General features: G+C 53.9%; 1 protein-coding gene across 1 annotated transcript in view; it reads left to right on the top strand.

Annotated features, from left to right (window-relative positions):
* Positions 1-17974, top strand: part of DOT1L (DOT1-like histone H3K79 methyltransferase) — a 47908-nt gene that overhangs the window by 17885 nt on the left and 12049 nt on the right. The window contains exons 2-11 of the mRNA XM_006868964.1: positions 4057-4100; positions 6924-6998; positions 8169-8232; positions 8774-9002; positions 10114-10208; positions 10498-10560; positions 12498-12553; positions 14005-14084; positions 17416-17484; positions 17842-17948. Coding sequence (XP_006869026.1) covers positions 4057-4100; positions 6924-6998; positions 8169-8232; positions 8774-9002; positions 10114-10208; positions 10498-10560; positions 12498-12553; positions 14005-14084; positions 17416-17484; positions 17842-17948 — 882 coding nt within the window. The remainder of the gene's footprint in view (positions 1-4056; positions 4101-6923; positions 6999-8168; positions 8233-8773; positions 9003-10113; positions 10209-10497; positions 10561-12497; positions 12554-14004; positions 14085-17415; positions 17485-17841; positions 17949-17974) is intronic.

Here is a 17974-nt window from a genome sequence, read left to right as displayed (position 1 = left end):
ACCCATCTAGACAAGATGAAAACTGTTTAGTGGGGACTCTGTTAAACTAAACCCCCTCTTGAAAACTTGTGAGCCTGCCAGTCACTTGGTGTCTTTATAACCCTCGTCCTCCATTTTAGGTAGCCAGTGTCTGAGTTGCCCTTCCTTATTAACCCTGTATACAGAGGGGACAGGCTTCATCCTTGATGTGAAGACTCCTCTCTTGGTTGGTATTTGGAGCCACTATATCCATAAGTATATGTCAAGTTCATCAAATTGTAGCATTTTACACTTGCTTCCTGTATGAATTTTTTTTATCTTCCTCAAGTTCTGGTTATCAAGCCATCCAAGCTAGGTTAAGTGGTTACTATCTGCAAGTTTGGCCGTTCTTGAGTGACTCCTCCAACTTTATATCAGCTGGACGCTTTGCTCTCAGCTCTAGCCCCTAGTGGCTAGGTCAGTGTTCATGGGCTCAGGAGTTCCCAAGTCTCCCCAGACTTTGGAGCAACCAGTCCTTCCTTCCTCTTATCTCTCTCACCTCGAGGTCAACAGATGTCTATGGAACAGGGTCAGACTTAGCCCAGGTCTTCATTACTGCCTTTCCCCTCCTCCCACTCATAGGTGTTTAAGCCTGCTTGTGTGTTCCCTTTGAGTTTCAGTCTTGGAAGGGGTTTGTCCTGAAGGGCTCCCCAGCATACAGCTTGCTTGTTCTTACAGTAACCAGTCTGCTGTTTCTTTGTTTTCCTGCTGGTCTTTCTTTCAAGAAGTATGTTTTGTACCCCTAGCCCCTCTGGGTTGTTCTGCATGCCTTTTCAAGTGGGGATGCCCCACCTCAGAAGATTCTAGATGGGGCTCAGGATTCCACTGAAGGCCCTATTACTAAAAGGCCCTATACACTGAAAGGCTTTGGAAGAAGACCATTTCACTGGGCAAATTCTAGAATACCTTTTAAGTATTTCTGTCAGTTAAAGGAGCTCTGGTAGTATACCTCAAGTATACTTGCTGTGAACCGCAAGTTCAGCAGTTTGAAACTACCAGCTGCTCTGTGGGAGAAAGATAAGGCTTTCTGCCCCTGTAAAGATTTACAGCCTTGGAAACTCTGTACGGGGTCGCTATGGGTCGGAATCGACTCCACGGCACTTAACAACAACAACAGTTATAGGCTGAAGAGGGACTTACAAACTTCTGTAAAAATATTTTCCGATATTCCTTTCTATCTAGTGGTGAGGATTTTTGTTTTCTTCACATTGGGGTACAACCCATATGAAAGGGTGTGGTCTTTGTCCTCCATCATCAATAAGTATTTTAAGCCTCTTCACTTTCAGCAAGCAAGGTTGTATCATCTGCATATCTCAAGCTGTTAATGAGTCTTCCTCCAATCTTTATGCCCCGTTCTTATTCATACCATCCAGTTTCTTGGATTCTTTGCTCAGCATACAGACTGAATAAGTATGGTGAAAGAGTACAGCCCTGACGCACACCTCTCCTGACTTGAAACCAGTCAGTGTCCATTTTTGCATTTGCTTTTTCTGGACATGTCTCCCATAACTGGAGTCTCCGTGCCAGTACTCACAAGTTGGTTTTGCCACATGCTCACCAACACTGGTGGTTTGTGATCCTGGTTCGAGGACCTGGGTGAGTAATGCCACCAAACCTCTTATTGGCCATTTGGAAATCTACTCTGTCTGGAGCAAGGGCATCTCAATCGCTTTCTGTTCCTGCTTCCTACACAGCCCACTGTCCTCTTTTGTCACTTCCGGGTTTTATTGAAGGTGCTTCTCTTGTTTTAAATTTTTCACTGTGCGTTGGATGAAGGTTTACGGAGCAGGCCATCAGTTTTCCACTTGACAGTTCGTACCTGCTTTGTTTTTTGTTATGGATTGCAGTCCCGTCAGTGTCCTGTAGTTTATGACTTCCTCCCTTGTTTCCTCTTTCTGCTCCTTCTGTACCAATGCTTGTGAACTTTGTCCCTGGATAAATGCCACCCTTTTGATGTCAAATGGTTAGTATTCAGCTAGACTATTCCCCTTACAGGATCTGTTTCCTGTCTGAAAGCTGAACCACGGGGGTGAGTTCAGTTCTAGACCTGAAGAGGGTAGAGTCAGGACCGAAGTCTCTGAGGTCCCTCCATGAGACCCATGGCCAACTGCCTGGCTGCCTGCCAGTCTTCTGGCGTTTACCACGAGGGCTGAGGTGACCTGTCCACCAGTAGCTTCCAGTCCAGCAGATGGGCTCAGGAATCCGCTTTTGCAACTAGTCCCGGGGGGTGTAGCTGCTGCTTGGTCCCTCTGGGAACCCCTGGTTTGCAAGGCTGGCTTCTTTCTGTGATGGCACCTCATCTCTATAATGGGGTACGATGAATTAGGGTGTCATGTTTCAGTCAGTTGTTAAGTGCCATGGAGTTGCTTCTGACTCATAGCAACCTTGTATAGGATTTCCAAGGAGCTGCTGACGAGTTTAAACCACTGACTTAGCAGTCCAGTGCTTATCTGACAGCACCACAGCAAGACTTCAGGAAGTTGGGGATATGAATAAGAATGCTAAGGCCCCCTGCACTCAATTGATAACCAAAGGTTGGTGGTTTGAACCCACCCAGTGGTACTATCTGCTTCATTTAAGGTGTGGAGCAGTTCTGCTCTGTAACACATGGGGGCGCTGTGAGTCTGAATTGACTTGATTGCAGCTAATAACCACATGAAGAATGCTTGAAGACAGGCTTCTCTGTGACCTTAAACTGCCCCCCCCCAACAGATTAATTATATGGTTGCATTGATGTGCTGGCAAATCCAGAGTCAGAACGTGGATTCATGGTTGTCGGGCGCTGGAGGAGACTCTTGGTCTGAAACCACAGGATAAGCACTCGGCCTACTGGAAGGCCGGTGGTTCAGACTCCCCAGCTGCTGCTCAGCAACCCTACACAGGGTCGCTGAGTCAGAATGGACTGTCAGCACTTCACAGCAACAGTGGGGATGAGACGTGGCTGCTCCTGGGCAGAGATTCAGGGGTGGGGTACTGCCAAGGTTCGGGAGCTAGGTAGAGGTGTTCGTTATGAGCGGACTGAGCCACGGCCGTGCTCACTCCCAGCAGGTGAGCTTTGTGGGTAGGTACCAGTGAGTTGATTCGGACTCATAGTGACCCCATGCACAACAGAAGGAAACACTGCCCAGTCCTGCGTTGGATGGAACCTCACAGTTGTAGTTTGAGCCCATTGCTGAGGCCACTGTGCCAGTTGGTCCTGTTGAGGGTTAAGCTCTTGCTGTTTAATCAGAAGTTGGTCTGGAGACCTGTGCCCACAAAGATTCAAACCCACTGCAGTTGGCAGTGCCTCCTCCAGGTCATAGTAGGACATCAAACTGTTGACCTTTCTGTTAGCCCCCTAGTGCCTAACCCACCGCACCTTCAGGGCCCCTCCATAAAGATGACAGCTTAGAAAACTCTGGAGCTGGTCTACTCAGTCTCGGGGTGTTGCAATGAGTCGGTAGCACCAGCAAGCTGTTACAAGAAGTCACAGTGGACTTCGCATGAGAAGTGTTGGGGTCTCACTGAATGCTGAGATGAGCTAGGTGCTCTTATAGACCCCCTCAGACCCTCTTCTGTCTACTGCTGGCTTTCTCATCTTCAAACTATGGAAGTCGGGCCTGAGGGGATCGTAGGAGACTCCGCTGGCCACTCCGGTGTTGGCTCATGAGCCCAGACCCTTTCCCATCATGTTTCCCCACTCTGTCCCCGCCCCCCGTGCACCCTCCCTGTTAGGACCTGTGACAGCTGGAGCAGACTCAGGTGTTGGGTGTCACCGAGTCCCACTGGCAGCCTTGGGGCCTGCCTTACCTTCTGCCCTTAGCCCTTCCACCCGGAGCCTGTGTAGCTCTGACCCCCTGGGTTCAGGGTTGTTTGGCTCAGGTGGGGGTTGAGCTCTGCTTGCCCCAGGCCCCCAGGGAAAGGCTGGGTGACTTGGCTGGGGTGGGTCCTGGCAGTCTGCATTGGTGGTGGGCTCGGAGGTGACACCAGGTGAGGAATACAGGGGGAGACAGCATTAGACATAGGAGGGCTCTAAAACGGCTTCCCGTTGTTTTTCAGGACAAACATCATGATGCTGCTCATGAAATCATCGAGACCATTCGGTGAGTCACCAGCACCTGCTTCCAGAGGCCGGAATAGACCTGAGTTTCCCAAATCCCAGGCTTGGCTGACTCGGGCCACCTCCTCGGCCTGGCTCCTCCTAACATGGATTCATAAGCTCTCGGCTTAAAGACGATGGGAGAGGGTGGCAGACCTTCTCTGACAGGAAGTTTGCTTCTTTCAGAGGAAGCCCTGTGGGTGCAAACAGTGAATGCATGTGCTGGGCTGCTCCTGAAAACGTTCATTCTGGGGTGCCTTGGAAGAAAGGCCTGGCAACATGCTGTGAAATGTGACCCCTTATGGAGCACGGAGCACAGAGACACCAAGGGTCAGGAGCTGTGTGTGAGGTCACTGCAGCACACTCCCCTCTTCCCTCCGGTCACTCTTCTGGGTCCTTTGTGGTGCCTACTTACATAGTACCCCCCAGTGGAAGGGAGTGTTGGAAGCTTGAAGAGGGAGAGCAGTGTGTTGTAAAGCATAAACAGGACTCCGTAGCCTTGACTGCGGTGACTGGTCCTGCCCGGGACCGACCTGGCAAACTGTACCCCAGGGTTTCCAGTGGCTGCTCTGAAGCAGATCGCCAGGTCTTTGTTCTGAGGGGCCTCTGGCTCGGCTGTTAGCCAAGCGTACAGACTGTTTACACCCCTGGGGACTCCCCAGCAGATAGGGGAGAGCTTGTTCCTTCTTCATTCTTCTTTCAGGCTGGCAGGGGGGCTGGGAGACAGCTGTGTGCTAAGCACCGGTTAGTGCACTGAGGACATTTTTTCTGTCTCTGGTTTCCCGAGAGGTGCATTTTCCGGTTTTTTCTTCTTCTTCTGTACCTGTTGGTGGGATCGTACTTTTTCTTTCCATCGTGTCAGTGGGGTGAATTGCAGCGGTGAGTTTGAGAATGTGAACTGTGTACGAACCACTCGATCGTGGTTGGTGGATTCAGTTGGCTGATGTTTTACCAGGAGGTTTGTGGCGTGTGTTTATGCGGGATGCTGGTATGTCGAGGCGTCGTTTCTTCTTCATGCCGGGGTTCCGTGTCAGACTAGTGCTGACCTGAAACCCTGAAGAGCTTGTGTGGTGTTGGTTTTGTTCTTCATGTCTGAGTGAATCCGCCGGTGAAACCAAATGGGGCTCCAGGTGTCTTGGTTGGAAGGTGTATTTCGTTAGGACTGCCAGTTCTTTAAATCGAGAGAAGGCTATTCAGGTGGTCTCTGTCTTCTTGTATCTGCTTTGGTCATCTGTGCCCATCCAGGCATTGGTTCATTCGGTCATTTCCTCTAAGTGGTTTTCAGGATACCCCGGTTTCCTTTTATTCGGGAGTGAGGAGATCCGATCCCCCTTTTGTAATTTTCTCTCAGGATTATATTAAGATCCAATTAAAGTTTACACAGTGCAGTTCGTTGGCATACAAGGGGGCTTCAAAAAGTTTGTGGAAAAAGGGAATGAAAGGTAATGGAATTAGTCCAACTTTTTGAAGCCCCTTTGTATTTTTCTCTTTGAATGTGCGGGTTCCCTTTCATCGATCTTTCTTGGCTATGTTTGTTGTGACTAAAAATTAATTCCTCACTTAATGGTTCCTGTTAGTCCCTAGGAGACGGGTTTCTCTCATGCTCTCTGCTCTAAGCCCATCGGTCCCCTCCCCTTCGGACCGTCTGTGAGGTCATCAGCTCCCAGGAGCTCCTGTGTGGAACATGTGTGACTCACGACGGTTGCATTTCACAGAGTTTGTCTTGAGTATTGCTTCTCTTCTCCCTTTCACATTTGAATTGTGTTTCTGAAGAGTAATCAGTGCTTAGGCAGTCCTGGTGGCACAGTGATTAAGCACTAGCTTGCTGACCAAAAGGACAGCGGTTTGAACCCACCCAGCAGCACCACAGAAGAAAGCCCTGGTGATCTGTTCCTAGAAAGGTTGCCCATTGCTATCAAATCAATTCCGACTCACGGCGACCCCATGTGACGGAGTAGAAGGGCCACGTAGGGTTTCTTAGAAGCGAAGAGGACTTAAAGTACTTACTGATGAAGATCAAAGACCACAGCCATCAGGATGGATTGCACTTCAAGGCAAAGAAAACAAAATTCCTCCCCACCAGAGCAGTAAATAACATCCTGATAAATGGAGAAAAGATTGAAGTTCTCAGAGACTTCGTTTGGCTTGGATCCACAATCAGCGAATCACAGGAAGTATTGCATTAGGCAGGTCTGCTGCACAAGACCTCTTGAAAGTGTTGGAGAGAAGGATGTCAGTTTGAAGGCCTGACCTCTGAGCCACGGTATTTTCTGTAGTCTCATATGTGTGTGAAAGTTTGACAGTGAATAAGGAAGACCGTAGAAGAGAATAAGGAAGACCGTAGAAGAATTGGTGCCTTTGAGTTGAAAAGTACCATGGACTTCTAGAAGAAACGGAATGTCCCTTAGAAACCAGAAGAGTGACACCAGGACGGTGAAACTTGGTCTCTCCTACTTCAGACCGGTTGTCAGGAGAATGACATCATGCTTGGTAAAATAGAGGGTCAGTGAAAAAGAGGGAGACCCCTAAGAGAGGGAGTGTGGCAGTGGGCCCTAACCTGACAGCCGCGAGGTAGCGCATGAGCAGGCAGGCTTCATGCTGCTGCCGATGCAGCGGCTCCTTACAGCAGCACTCTTTGTGAGTTAGACAAGCGCCTAAGCACTGCGCCACCAGGGCGCCGTCTGTCCAGATGACAGCCTGGGAAACCGGAGCAGGCAGCTCTCCTCTATCACGTGGGGTCGCTGGAAGCACACAGCGGCAACAGCCACAAGAAACATTTAGACGTGCCATTGATGAGACCTTGGCTGTTTGTGTTTTCCTTTTTCAGATGGGTCTGTGAGGAAATCCCAGACCTGAAGCTGGCCATGGAGAACTATGTTCTGATTGACTACGATACCAAAAGGTAAGAGGGCTCTGGCCCGCCTGCCCGCCGTGGGGAAGCGGCCCAAGCCAGGCAGTCCTCGATGGTACAAGTGGATCTGAGGGTTCCTCTTGGAGCTGCCCGCGGATGCCGCCAAGTTATTTTGGTAGAAATGTTTATCAAACATTCGCAGATGCTGTCAGCGGGAGGACAGAACTGGAAACTTGGCGATTAGGACACATGAGTTGGCGTGTGTGAAACCACTCTTTCGGGAGCTGGCTACCGCCACAAGTGGCGAGCCACCGGCCTGCCCGTGCCCCCCTCCCCGCCGTGGCCTGTGGCTCCTGGGCCAGCTGCGGTTCAGTGCTGACAGGGACTGAGCCGCTCACTGTCCGCAGCTCCTTGGCTGCGTGCAGCACTTTCCTGGAGGCCCTCTCTGGACTCTCGGGAGACTGGGGAAGGGCGAGGCACTCTGGAATGCTGGCCTGGAATTTCTGTGTCTCTGGGGGAGAGGCGGGAAGCATTCCATGATTGGGCCAGTCTCAGCTCCTTGGTGGGAGCTCAGCTGTGTCCCTCCCCACAGAGGGCTCCTGTCAGCATCCTGCCCCCTCTGCACTCCCTCTCTGGGCCTCAGGGAAAGCCGGCCTGCTCTCTGGTGGCGTCCCAGTGGGGGCGGAGGGCCGCTTGCTCCACATCTGAGAAGGATGCTCTGGGTGGATGCTGGGCAGATGGCAGGTGTTGGTGGGCACTTACTCAGTGCTGCCGACTCCAGGTAACTCCTGGCCTCAGAGAGTGAGGCACCTGCAGCCAGTGTTCTCAGCCAGGCCTGGAGCAGTGAAGGGGAGTAGTCAGGGCGGCTGGCTTCTCTGCACCTTGGCATGGGCACACCCGCCTCAGTCACAGTTCTTCCAGGGAGAAGCTTCTAGCCGTGGCGGCCACAGGGAAAGCAAACTGGGCAGTGGTAGAGCGAAGGAAGCCTTTTCCTTCTAAGAGCAGCTGTGGGCTCCCCTCTCCCCTGGCCTCACAGACTGAGTGAGGTCCAAGGGCCCCGGGCATGGAGGGTGTCTAGAGGACAGACGCCTGTCCCCATCTGCATTCAGCTGTCCCCCTCCCACCTGCTGGCTGGTGGTCTGAGGTCTGCTGTGGAAGCCCTTGTCCCCGGCTGGGCCTGTAGCGAGGGTCCCAGTACCCTCAGCAGTGTCTGTCTTTCAGCTTCGAGAGCATGCAGAGGCTGTGTGATAAGTACAACCGGGCCATCGACAGCATCCACCAGCTGGTAGGTGACCCGCCATCCCCGCACGTACATGACGCTCTCACTGGGACACCTGGGGCTAGTGTACGGCACCTTGGACGCAGCCTCGGCCCTGCTTTAGGCAGGGGCCATGCAGTCAGCGTAGTGTGGCTGCGGGTAGTCACAGTGACGCCCGTCTTCACAGAGATGGCCGGCATGGCACGCCTTGATGGAGGTAGACCAGCTCCCAGGGCCCGGCACCCTGGCTGGGTCCAGAAGCTCAGCCATGCAGTCAAGGTTCCAACTGTGCCTGGTTAATGCTTCACAGGAACGGAATTCTAGTTTGAGGTGGTCTTCCCGAGGTCAGAGCTTCTGAGGGTGCCAGGATCAGCAGGCTTGAACAGACCACACTGCCCGAGTTTGGGTCTCAGTCAGCGGGCACACCTGGATCCAGCGAGCTGGGCCCCAGGAAGCCCATCTGCCCACCGTGAGCGAGAGCCAGGAGAGGAAGGGTCCACACAGGTGGCACACACAGCCCGTGGCCTACTGGGTGCTGACGGGCTCTCTTGCCACCCCTGTGTGTTAGTGGAAGGGGACCACGCAGCCCATGAAGCTGAACACGCGGCCGTGCACTGGGCTTCTGCGGCACATCCTACAGCAGGTCTACAACCACTCAGTGACCGACCCCGAGAAACTCAACAACTACGAGCCCTTCTCACCCGAGGTGTACGGCGAGACCTCCTTCGACCTGGTGGCGCAGATGATCGACGAGATCAAGATGACTGAGGACGACCTGTTTGTGGACCTGGGCAGCGGTGAGCATGAGGCCAGCCCCTAGCCCTGCCACCACTGCCACTTGTCCAGCCTGCACCTCTCCTGAGACCCCCCCCAGCTAAGCTCACATGCACAGCACGGCTGATCCCGTCCCCGTTCCTGCAGTGAGGAGACCTCTGTCCCCACCTGCTGGCTTTCTCTTCTCCTCTTCCTGCCTTAGTCTTCAACATCCAGCTTCCACCTCGACAGACTCTTGGCCTCTCATTTATCTGACCAACCACTCTCTGTGCCAGGCGACACCCTGACAGAGGTGGGGGGCCTGGGAGCCTGTGCTGGCGGGTCCCCGAGGCCTAGGGAGTCGCTGTGATTGGTCAGCCAGCGTGCCTCACACTTGAACTTGAGAGGGTATGCACAGTACGACCTGGCGTCCCCAGGCCTGGGCCCCCACAGCAGCTACAGCTAGAATGTCCGGGGGGGGGCGTGCTCTCTGAGCGTGCACTTAGAGCACAGCCAGCATTCCCCTGCCGGAACACCCGTGTTTTCCAGACCATGCAGATGTGCTCAGAGCCCAGTGCTCTCTGGCTAACACTTCCTGCATGGCCTGGGCCACACCTCATTGCAGAGCTTCAGAGCCCCACGATGCTGCCATCTCGGCGCTCACAGTCTTGACTGTGTGGGCCTGTGATTTGGGGCCCTGACTTGCCGCTCGGCAGGGGGGGCGCACAGGCATGGGTGTGGCCTGCTGCAGGTTCTCCCACGGATTCCATCCTTGAAAAGCGGGATAACGGGTTTCAGGTTGGAGGTGCTGAACCCCCTGAGTGGTTAACTGGGGATTTGGGACAGCCGCTGGAGTCTGTGAGGCGTCCGACTGGTGTTTCCACAGCTGGCACCATACAGGGTTGTGACTAGGATCTCGGTCACGGAGGTGGATGTCGCCTGAGCCAGGTCCTTGGTCGCCTGTGGCGTAATCTTGGAAATGTGTGAACATGTCTACCCTACTGCAGGCTAACTGCAGATACTCCACTCACCACTGAACCCCACCTGTCCAAGTCCCCGGGGACTGGGGGCTGCCTCCATCCTGACAAGTGTCTGAGGGTGTCGCCCGGGTCTGAGCGTGTCCTCCTGTGTCTGAGCTTGTCTCTCTGTTTCTAGGAGTGGGCCAGGTCGTGCTCCAGGTCGCAGCGGCCACCAACTGCAAACATCACTACGGAGTCGAGAAAGCTGACATCCCAGCCAAGTACGCGGAGGTGAGTGACTTCAGGGGTAGCTGTGTGTTCCTTGGTGTACTATAGTAGCTGGGTCTGTATTCCCCTCTGATCTTCCCTGGACATTAGCTGATAGGGCGGGGATAGCTGGCACAGACTGGACTCACACCCAGGGTAGGGTGGGGGAGGCATGCCTGAGTGGTGGTCCTTCAGCTGCTTAGGGGACCCGTGCTCTGTGAGGTACCCTGAGCAGGGGGTGCAGGGGGCCCTGGTGGGACGTCGTGACCTAGCACCTCAGGGCGAAGGGGCCCCATGTGTCTTTTCCTTCCAGACGATGGACCGCGAGTTCAGGAAGTGGATGAAATGGTATGGAAAAAAGCATGCCGAATACACAGTGAGTGCCCTCTTGCGTGCGGCCCCTTCTCTGCCCGTCTCTGTCTCTCGGGAAACGGGCATTTCCTCTGCGTGCTCTCCTCCTTTGGGCTCTGCTTGGGCCCGTTCAGTGTGGCTCCTCCCTCAGGCTTTCACTCTGGTCTCTGGAAGCCCGCTCTCTGTGTGGCCTTCCTGCTGCCTTCTCCTCACTTTCGGCAGCGTTTGATGTCCGGTGTGGCCCTGATGGCTGCCCTCTTGGTGAGGCAGAGCTCCTGCCCACTTGCTGGTTGGATGGGTTTGGCGATTTAAGTCCTTTATTCCCACACGTTTACTCTTGGGGGCTGTGGCAGCCAGGGCATTTGTGTAGTTTGTGGCTGTGTGTTTTTTATGGTTCTGGTGGAGCGTCTTGAAGCTTGGCTGCCTGGCTGCAAAGCTGTGTAACTGCCAGCCTCCTCAGAGAGGGTCCTCTGACTGACTGTGGCCCAGCTGTCCACACCCACTTAGAAGAGTGCAGCAGTGGGCCAGGAGAGGACAGGGACGCGTGCGCGCACACACACACACTCTGTGCTGGCCAGGAGCTTCCTGGCTCGCCCTCTGAGCCTCTACCTGCTCCCTGCTCTCAGGTGCAACTGGCCCCATGGCCCTGTGGCCAGTGTCCAGTCCTGGAGGACAGTGGAGTGTCTGTCATCCGGGCGCTAGGCGCCCCCTTGAGGACAAGACTGGGATCAGGTTAAGGTGAAGTGAGCCCACCCCCTGTTGGGGTCCTGATTGCAGCAGGCCAAAGTGGAGCCTCGGTAGAGTGATGCATGGTGTGGGGCTGGGGTCCTGGAGCCCCCTCTCTGTGCAGGGCCGCCCGCTGGCCACCTGCTGTGTGTTGGAGTGTGTAGGGGCCATGGCTCAGGAGGCCAGTTCAGGCTGTCACTCTGCTGTCCTCACTCCAGAACTGGGGGCGTGAATGTGCACGGTGACACGTGCTTAGAGACAACAGCTTCGCCCTATATGCACTGCTGACTTGAGCCCAGTGTGGCTGCACAACCTTTACCCTGAAGGAGGCCCTCACTGGTCAGAAGTCACTTCCTGTCTCTTGACCGCCGGGCCTGGCGTCAGGCTTTCGGAGTTCTTCCATACGGCACGTGCGTCAGAGCGGCCTCCTCTTTCTGGATCAGTTGTGATCTAATGTGTGGCTGTCTGGTCTCTGTTGGTGGGCGTCTGTCTGTCTGTCTGTCAGCAGGCACATGCAGGCTTTCATCTCTCATGCATGTGGACCTACCTGGGCATGGAGGCGGTAACCTTTTGGCCAAATTCTTTATTGCTTCAGAACTGTCTTGGCTGATGGGCGTGGGCTTTGAGGCAGGTTGATGGGGTTGGCTTGAGACACCAGTCACCGTCGTGGCTTTGTGCTGCAAACAAGTCCAGAGCGACCCATGTCAGAATCACATGGTGCCCAGGGCCCTGGAACTGCACCCTGAGTGTTTGTTTGCAGGGGCCTTAAGTAGCTCCTTCCTGTCCTTAACTCCAGGCTGGTTTATCGGGACCATACTATAAACTCTGGACTGTGAACCACAAGGTCCGCAGTTTGAGCCCGCCAGCCACTCCTCAGGAGAAAGGTTCATTCAGGTTTTTTGCTCCCGCAGAGATTTAAAGCCTCAGAAATCCTATACAGGGTCGTTATGAGTCAGAACTGACTCGATGGCACACAACATCACCTGTCTGGGGTGGGACACTCGTACCCAGGTCACTCGGGGCAGTGCGGAGATGCTCACCACAGGGACAGTCTCTGTTTTTGTACTGTAGTGAGAAAGGGTGTGGGCTTGGGGCCGAAACCTGGGCTGTAGTGCGGTCCTGCTCCCCCCCCCCCCCCCCCCCCGCGTGGATACTCAGCTCCTTCCTTCTCTTCTTGGGTGGGCAGTGCCTGGGCGGCTCCTGTAGTCACCTCTGTCTGTGTTTTCTCCCTTTCAGCTGGAAAGAGGTGATTTCCTCTCAGAAGAATGGCGTGAGCGGATCGCGAACACGAGGTATGGCTGGGCAGCGGCCCCTGAAGGGGGTGTGGCGTGGGTCTCCTGCTCACACCACTATGGGTAGAGAGGGGCCAAGTCACAGCTGTGATGGAGGTCCTGCAGCGGGAGAGCGGTGCTGTAGTCTGGGCTCGTGAAGCCGGAGCAGGGTGTCCTGGTGTCCTGATGTCCCGATGTCCTGACGTCCTGACGTCCTGTACACCCTGCAGATCTGGCACCCCAGACACCCCTCGTCCCCAGGCTGGGTTCGGGGTGAGAGGGGAACATGGGTCACGCACGCCCTCCCAGACATCCGAGCTCTCCTACTCCCGAGTCTGCGTGGGCAGTGGGGAGGGTGGCAGGCCTGCGAGCACAGGCCCGTCACAGCCCACCTTACTAGGAGCGGCGTCAGCTGTGTGTGCTGACATGCAGGCGGGCCTGCGGGCCATTCTTACCCCGCCAGGTTTCTGCTCACTGGAGCTTCCCTGGCACTTTCTCCTTGTTTATTCCGATACCACGTCAGTCCTGCGTGGACTGACCTCCCAGGAGGTTGTAGGCCTGCCCCCTGGGGTCCACAGTAGGCTGTGCTTTCTGTGGAAGCTGACGGCCTCATCTTTCTCCCAGGGAGCCGAGGGTGAACCCCAAACCCAGTCCACTGCCCCACACACTCTGGTTTCCAGAGCGGCCAGTGGGTTCTAACCACAGGCCTTTTGGTTAGCAGCCCAGTGTTTAGTCCACTGTGTCACCAGAACTCTAATGTGTCGGTCTTCTTAACATTAAAACCCTCAAGATTCATGCCAGCCCATTGGGGTTCCAGTCCTCTCGCCTCGGTCTCGACGGCGTAGTCAGCTGCACCACGTCCACCTTAACTACCTCTTCACCCTTGGGTGTCAGATGGCCCAGTTGCACAGACCTTCTTAGAGATGAGTCTTAGGAGCCTGTTGGGCTTCAGTGTGTCCCCGTCCCTCCTGGGTGGGCTGAGGGCTGTGCCAGTGGCTGGCTGGAATTCAGCCACCTGTGCCTGCTTGCTCGCTGCCCTGGCATTGCTAACTTGCTGGGAGCTAAGCAGCATGTAAGAAAATGGGAAAACTGAGCGGGGCCTCTGCTCACTGCGCCCTGGGCCTTCCCAGGCCTCCCAGCGCCCCAGTGGTCAGGTCCTCAGCGCAGCTCCCGAGGTCACACTGTCTTTGAAATGCTGGGGTTCTCCACAGCACACTGGACGGGCTCCCCGAGGCCTCAGTGGGGGTGACTGCAGGGCCTTGCTGACACTGGGTGGGTCTTGTAGCCCACCCTAGTTCAGGCAGACAGGCAGGTGTGGTTGTTTGACGGCTTTTGGTGTGGGGAGGGAGGGGTTGGACTCCTTTCAAGGCAGCCAGCCTCCTTGAGGTTCAGGACGTTTCTGGAATGTTCTTTGTTGACAGCAGACAGACCCAGGTGGACCTGCCTGACTTACCGGGAGCTTTGTTTTACAGCGTTATATTTGTGAATAACTTTGCCTTTGGCCCTGAGGTGGACCACCAGCTGAAGGAACGCTTTGCAAACATGAAGGAAGGTAAGGGTTCCTTCCCATCTGCGCCGTCTGAGCCTCTTCAGGTCCAGGGCTCGGTGCTGACCTGGGTCCTGACCAGTCCCTCTTGGCCAGTGTCGGTCTCCATGACCTTTCTCATCATGTATGGGGGCCTCTGTATGTTGTATCTGGGATGGCACAGCCTTGAGTACTCCCCAGCCTGTTCAGGCCGGAGTTCACAGATAAACAGCCAGTCGGCTTCTGGATAAGGATGCCCTGCCTACACCGTGCCATGGGCCGTCGTGGTCTGTCTAGAGTTCCGGTTGATCTGGGACTTGTCCATTTGACTGGGTGGCCCTCAGCTGGGACATTTAGGGAGCCCATTTCGTCAGTGTCTGCCGTGTTCCTCGCCCTCCTCTCTTCCTCAGCAGCATGCAGGCAATTAGGCCTTGTTCTGGTGTGGAGGGGGGCAGCTGACTCAGGCGGCACAGTTCCTGAGGAGCGCTTGAATGGACCCTTGGGTCTAGAAAGGTCTGCTTTCCTTCCTGAAGAACTGATGCATTCCCTCTGCTCTCAGGAACTTCTGGGTTGGAATCTGCACTGTCCATCCTGTGGGCCCCTAGTCTTCCTCTTGGTATCTGGTTGGATTTGTAGGAGGTGCCCACCAATAACATGTGACAGAACCAGGCGAGCTGGTGGCAGTCCAGGTGGGCTCCGCAGCCTCACTGAGCCCGACAGTGCACATCCACAAGGGGGCATGGAGGAGCTGTGGGTCTCCCCACCATGCTGGTGACTATGGCTCCTCTCAGAGAAAAACATCTGCTTCTAGAACTTTCCAGATAGACACAGGTCAGCGTGATCCGCCCCATCAGACACAGACCAGGAGTGTAAGGAGCTCGGCCCCGCTGCACATCTGGCCGCCTCAAGCATGCGGCTCTCCTGGTGATAGGCCCTCATTCTAGGGCCACCGTCTGCACTCAGACTGTGTGCCCCCTCAGTCCCAGCACCCAGTTCTAGTATGTCACCCGGCACCTTCCCACAGTGAGCTTCCTGTTAGCCCACTCAGAGCCCCCCTCACAAGCCTGGCGTCGCTGTCTGCCTGCAGCTTTCAGGAGGTGGTTTTTCTCTTGACCCATTTCAGCTCTGGCCTTGTGTTGTTGTGTTGTTATTGTACAATCGTCTGTAACTAGGGCCCCAGCCCGTGAGTCTGGGACAGCGAGGCCTCAGCCCTGAAACCAGGGACTCGGGGTGCTCATTCCTACCAGCCGTCCTTGCCTGTGGAGATTGCCTGCCGGGTGTGACCGTGGTGTGTGTTCATATGTTCCAGTTCATACATGTTGATTCCAAACAAAACACGTCTCTGCCATCAGTAAGGCACTTGTCGTGGTGTCCTCAGGGTGGCTTAGCCCAGAAGGTTATGGTGACTCCGTTGTTGGGTTCCAAAGGGGTCATCTTCACGGCCTTTCTCAAAATGCACACCACCAGCACTGGTCTTGCTTAAGATATTTTCCCAGGAAACTGCATTGATGAGGGGTGGGGGGAAAAGAAAACAAAGTTGTGCTGAGAAACTTTTGTATTAAAGTTTTTATTGTGAATTATGTGCTAGTTTACAGAGAACACCGTCTTTACATTCATCTTACCGTATTTCGTTGCATTGCAATGATTACACTCTCCTGCATGTATTATCAAACAGCCAAAAGGTACCCCCGGCATACGCATACGCACACGCACACGCACACTGTGCCTCTCCCTCCCTGAGTCCAAAGTTCCCAGCTGCTCCTTCTCGGTGAGGAATTTTTTATTGTGACATTGGACCAGCTCCGTCTTGGAGGATAGAGAGGCTGTCTGGTAGTTTTGCTGGGAAACCTCACTCTTTCTCATCTACCCTACAGCCCTGATCTTATCCCTTCAGATCTCTTTTTGTTCCCCAAACCCAGAGAACATTATAAAATAACAATTTTAGCCCCTCAAGAATACCAAACCTTATTTTGACGGGGCATAGATCTGAGAGCACAGAATTTTTTTTTTTTTAATTTAAGGTTTTTATTGTGGATTGAGTGAAAGTCATCTCCAAAGGGCATGTTCTGCAAGTCTGCTCCTGGCCACCAGTTCTTACTACTTCTCTTCTTTTTTTTTTTAAGTTAAGGTTTTTATTGTGGATTGAGTGAAGGTTTACAGGGCACATCATCAGTTTCACATTCAACCATTCATATGACTTGTTTCATTACATTGATTATAATCCCCTCCACATACCATCAGTTAACAGTGTTTCTCTCTATCCTGAGAGCACAGAATTTTTCAGGGAAAGGTTGTTAGTGACTCATAGTGACCCTGTATAGGGTTTCCAAGGAGCAGCTGGTGGGTTTGAACTGCCGACCTTGTGGTCCACAGTCTAGTGTTGATCCTGCAGCACTGTCCCAGGAGGGAGGAGGATATGTGGAGAAGCAATAGCATCACATAATACGGGTTTTATGGGTTTGTAGCAGTACTTTTTGACTTATCTTATGTGAGGCAAAGTCAAAAAAAAGTATTGCTACCAAATGGTAAACGGAGTCCTGGCGTGGTACGATAGGATAAGCACTGGACTGCTAACCACGGTGTTGGCGGTTCAAACCCACCAGCCGCTCCTCTGAAACCTTTGTAGGGTTGCAATGAGTAGGGGACCAACTCAGTGGCTCATAACAAACAACATGTGTAAACATGCGTGCACTGTGTTTCAGTGGGTTTGTGTGACACTTGTAATTTAACATTATTTTCTGTTTTGATACTTATATTGAATTCTCCCTGGAAAACTTGATTCCGAAAAGCAGTGATCCACTTGCTTAGCTGACGTTTCTCCGGTTTATGTAAAAGGTCCCTCGTGACAGCTTCCCTTCCCTGCTGGGGTCCTGGTGATACTGTTTGGGTGTAGTCTGCCCGACAGTGTGACACCCAGTTACACTTGCTTCCTGTTCATGTGTGGCTCTTGGGTGTGCGTCTTTTATTTGCAGATTAAGCTTTCATTATGAATCTGTGCTACATTTTCATGGAGGTGGTGATGAGTGGAGGGGGGCCCGCCTGTAGCCCCCTGGGACGTGGTACTCACTGCCCCAGTTTATTCTCCCACCAGCTGTCACTTTCTTTTAAAGAAATCACTGTGCCCACATGGGGGACCCCTTTTTCATTTCCTGATAACCTGAAGTCACTGCTGACCCAACACCGTCCCTTGTTCCCACCGTGTGCCCTTGCCCAGAGACGGCAGCTGCATGCTGCGGACCTAGCTGGCAGGCTCCTTCCTTCCCGAATTCCCCCCTCTCACTCTGACGTTGTCTCTGGGCCTTTTGGGACAGTGTGTGCTTCTGCCCAAGAGTGGTGGTAATTCATGTTTGTGTCTCAGGTGGCAGAATCGTGTCCTCCAAACCCTTTGCACCTCTCAACTTCAGAATTAACAGTCGAAACTTGAGTGGTAAGCAACGTCTATTGTTTCATTGCTGTGGTGCGTCCCCCTGGGTCCTGCTGAAATGGGGTCTGGATCCTTCTCTTGGCTCTTGAGCAGCTTTCCTGCTTTCCACCCAGGTGATGCCACTAATGCCCCTCCCGAGTCATGCTGGCTGCCAGTGTCTCAGGACATTGTCCAGTGCCCCCATGGGAACCTGCTCTGGAGGGGCTGGGGGGCTTGCCTGTGGTCACTACTTTCAGCAAGGGGTTTGGTGTGTTCAGGTCATTTTAGATGCAGCTCAGGGTCCCTGATCCATGTGCTGTGGAACTGAGTGGGGCATCACTAGGGGAGCCTCACTGCAGCCCGGGCCCCTTATCCCCATAGATATCGGCACCATCATGCGCGTCGTGGAGCTGTCGCCCCTGAAGGGCTCGGTCTCCTGGACAGGGAAGCCAGTCTCCTACTACCTGCACACTATTGACCGCACCATAGTGAGTACTGCCCCGCCCCGCACACT

The sequence above is a fragment of the Chrysochloris asiatica genome, unplaced genomic scaffold (genome assembly GCF_000296735.1).
Source record: "Chrysochloris asiatica unplaced genomic scaffold, ChrAsi1.0 scaffold00125, whole genome shotgun sequence".
NCBI lineage: Eukaryota > Metazoa > Chordata > Mammalia > Afrosoricida > Chrysochloridae > Chrysochloris > Chrysochloris asiatica.
Note: the sequence above shows the minus strand (reverse complement) of the source record. Positions and strands in the feature narration are given on the sequence as shown.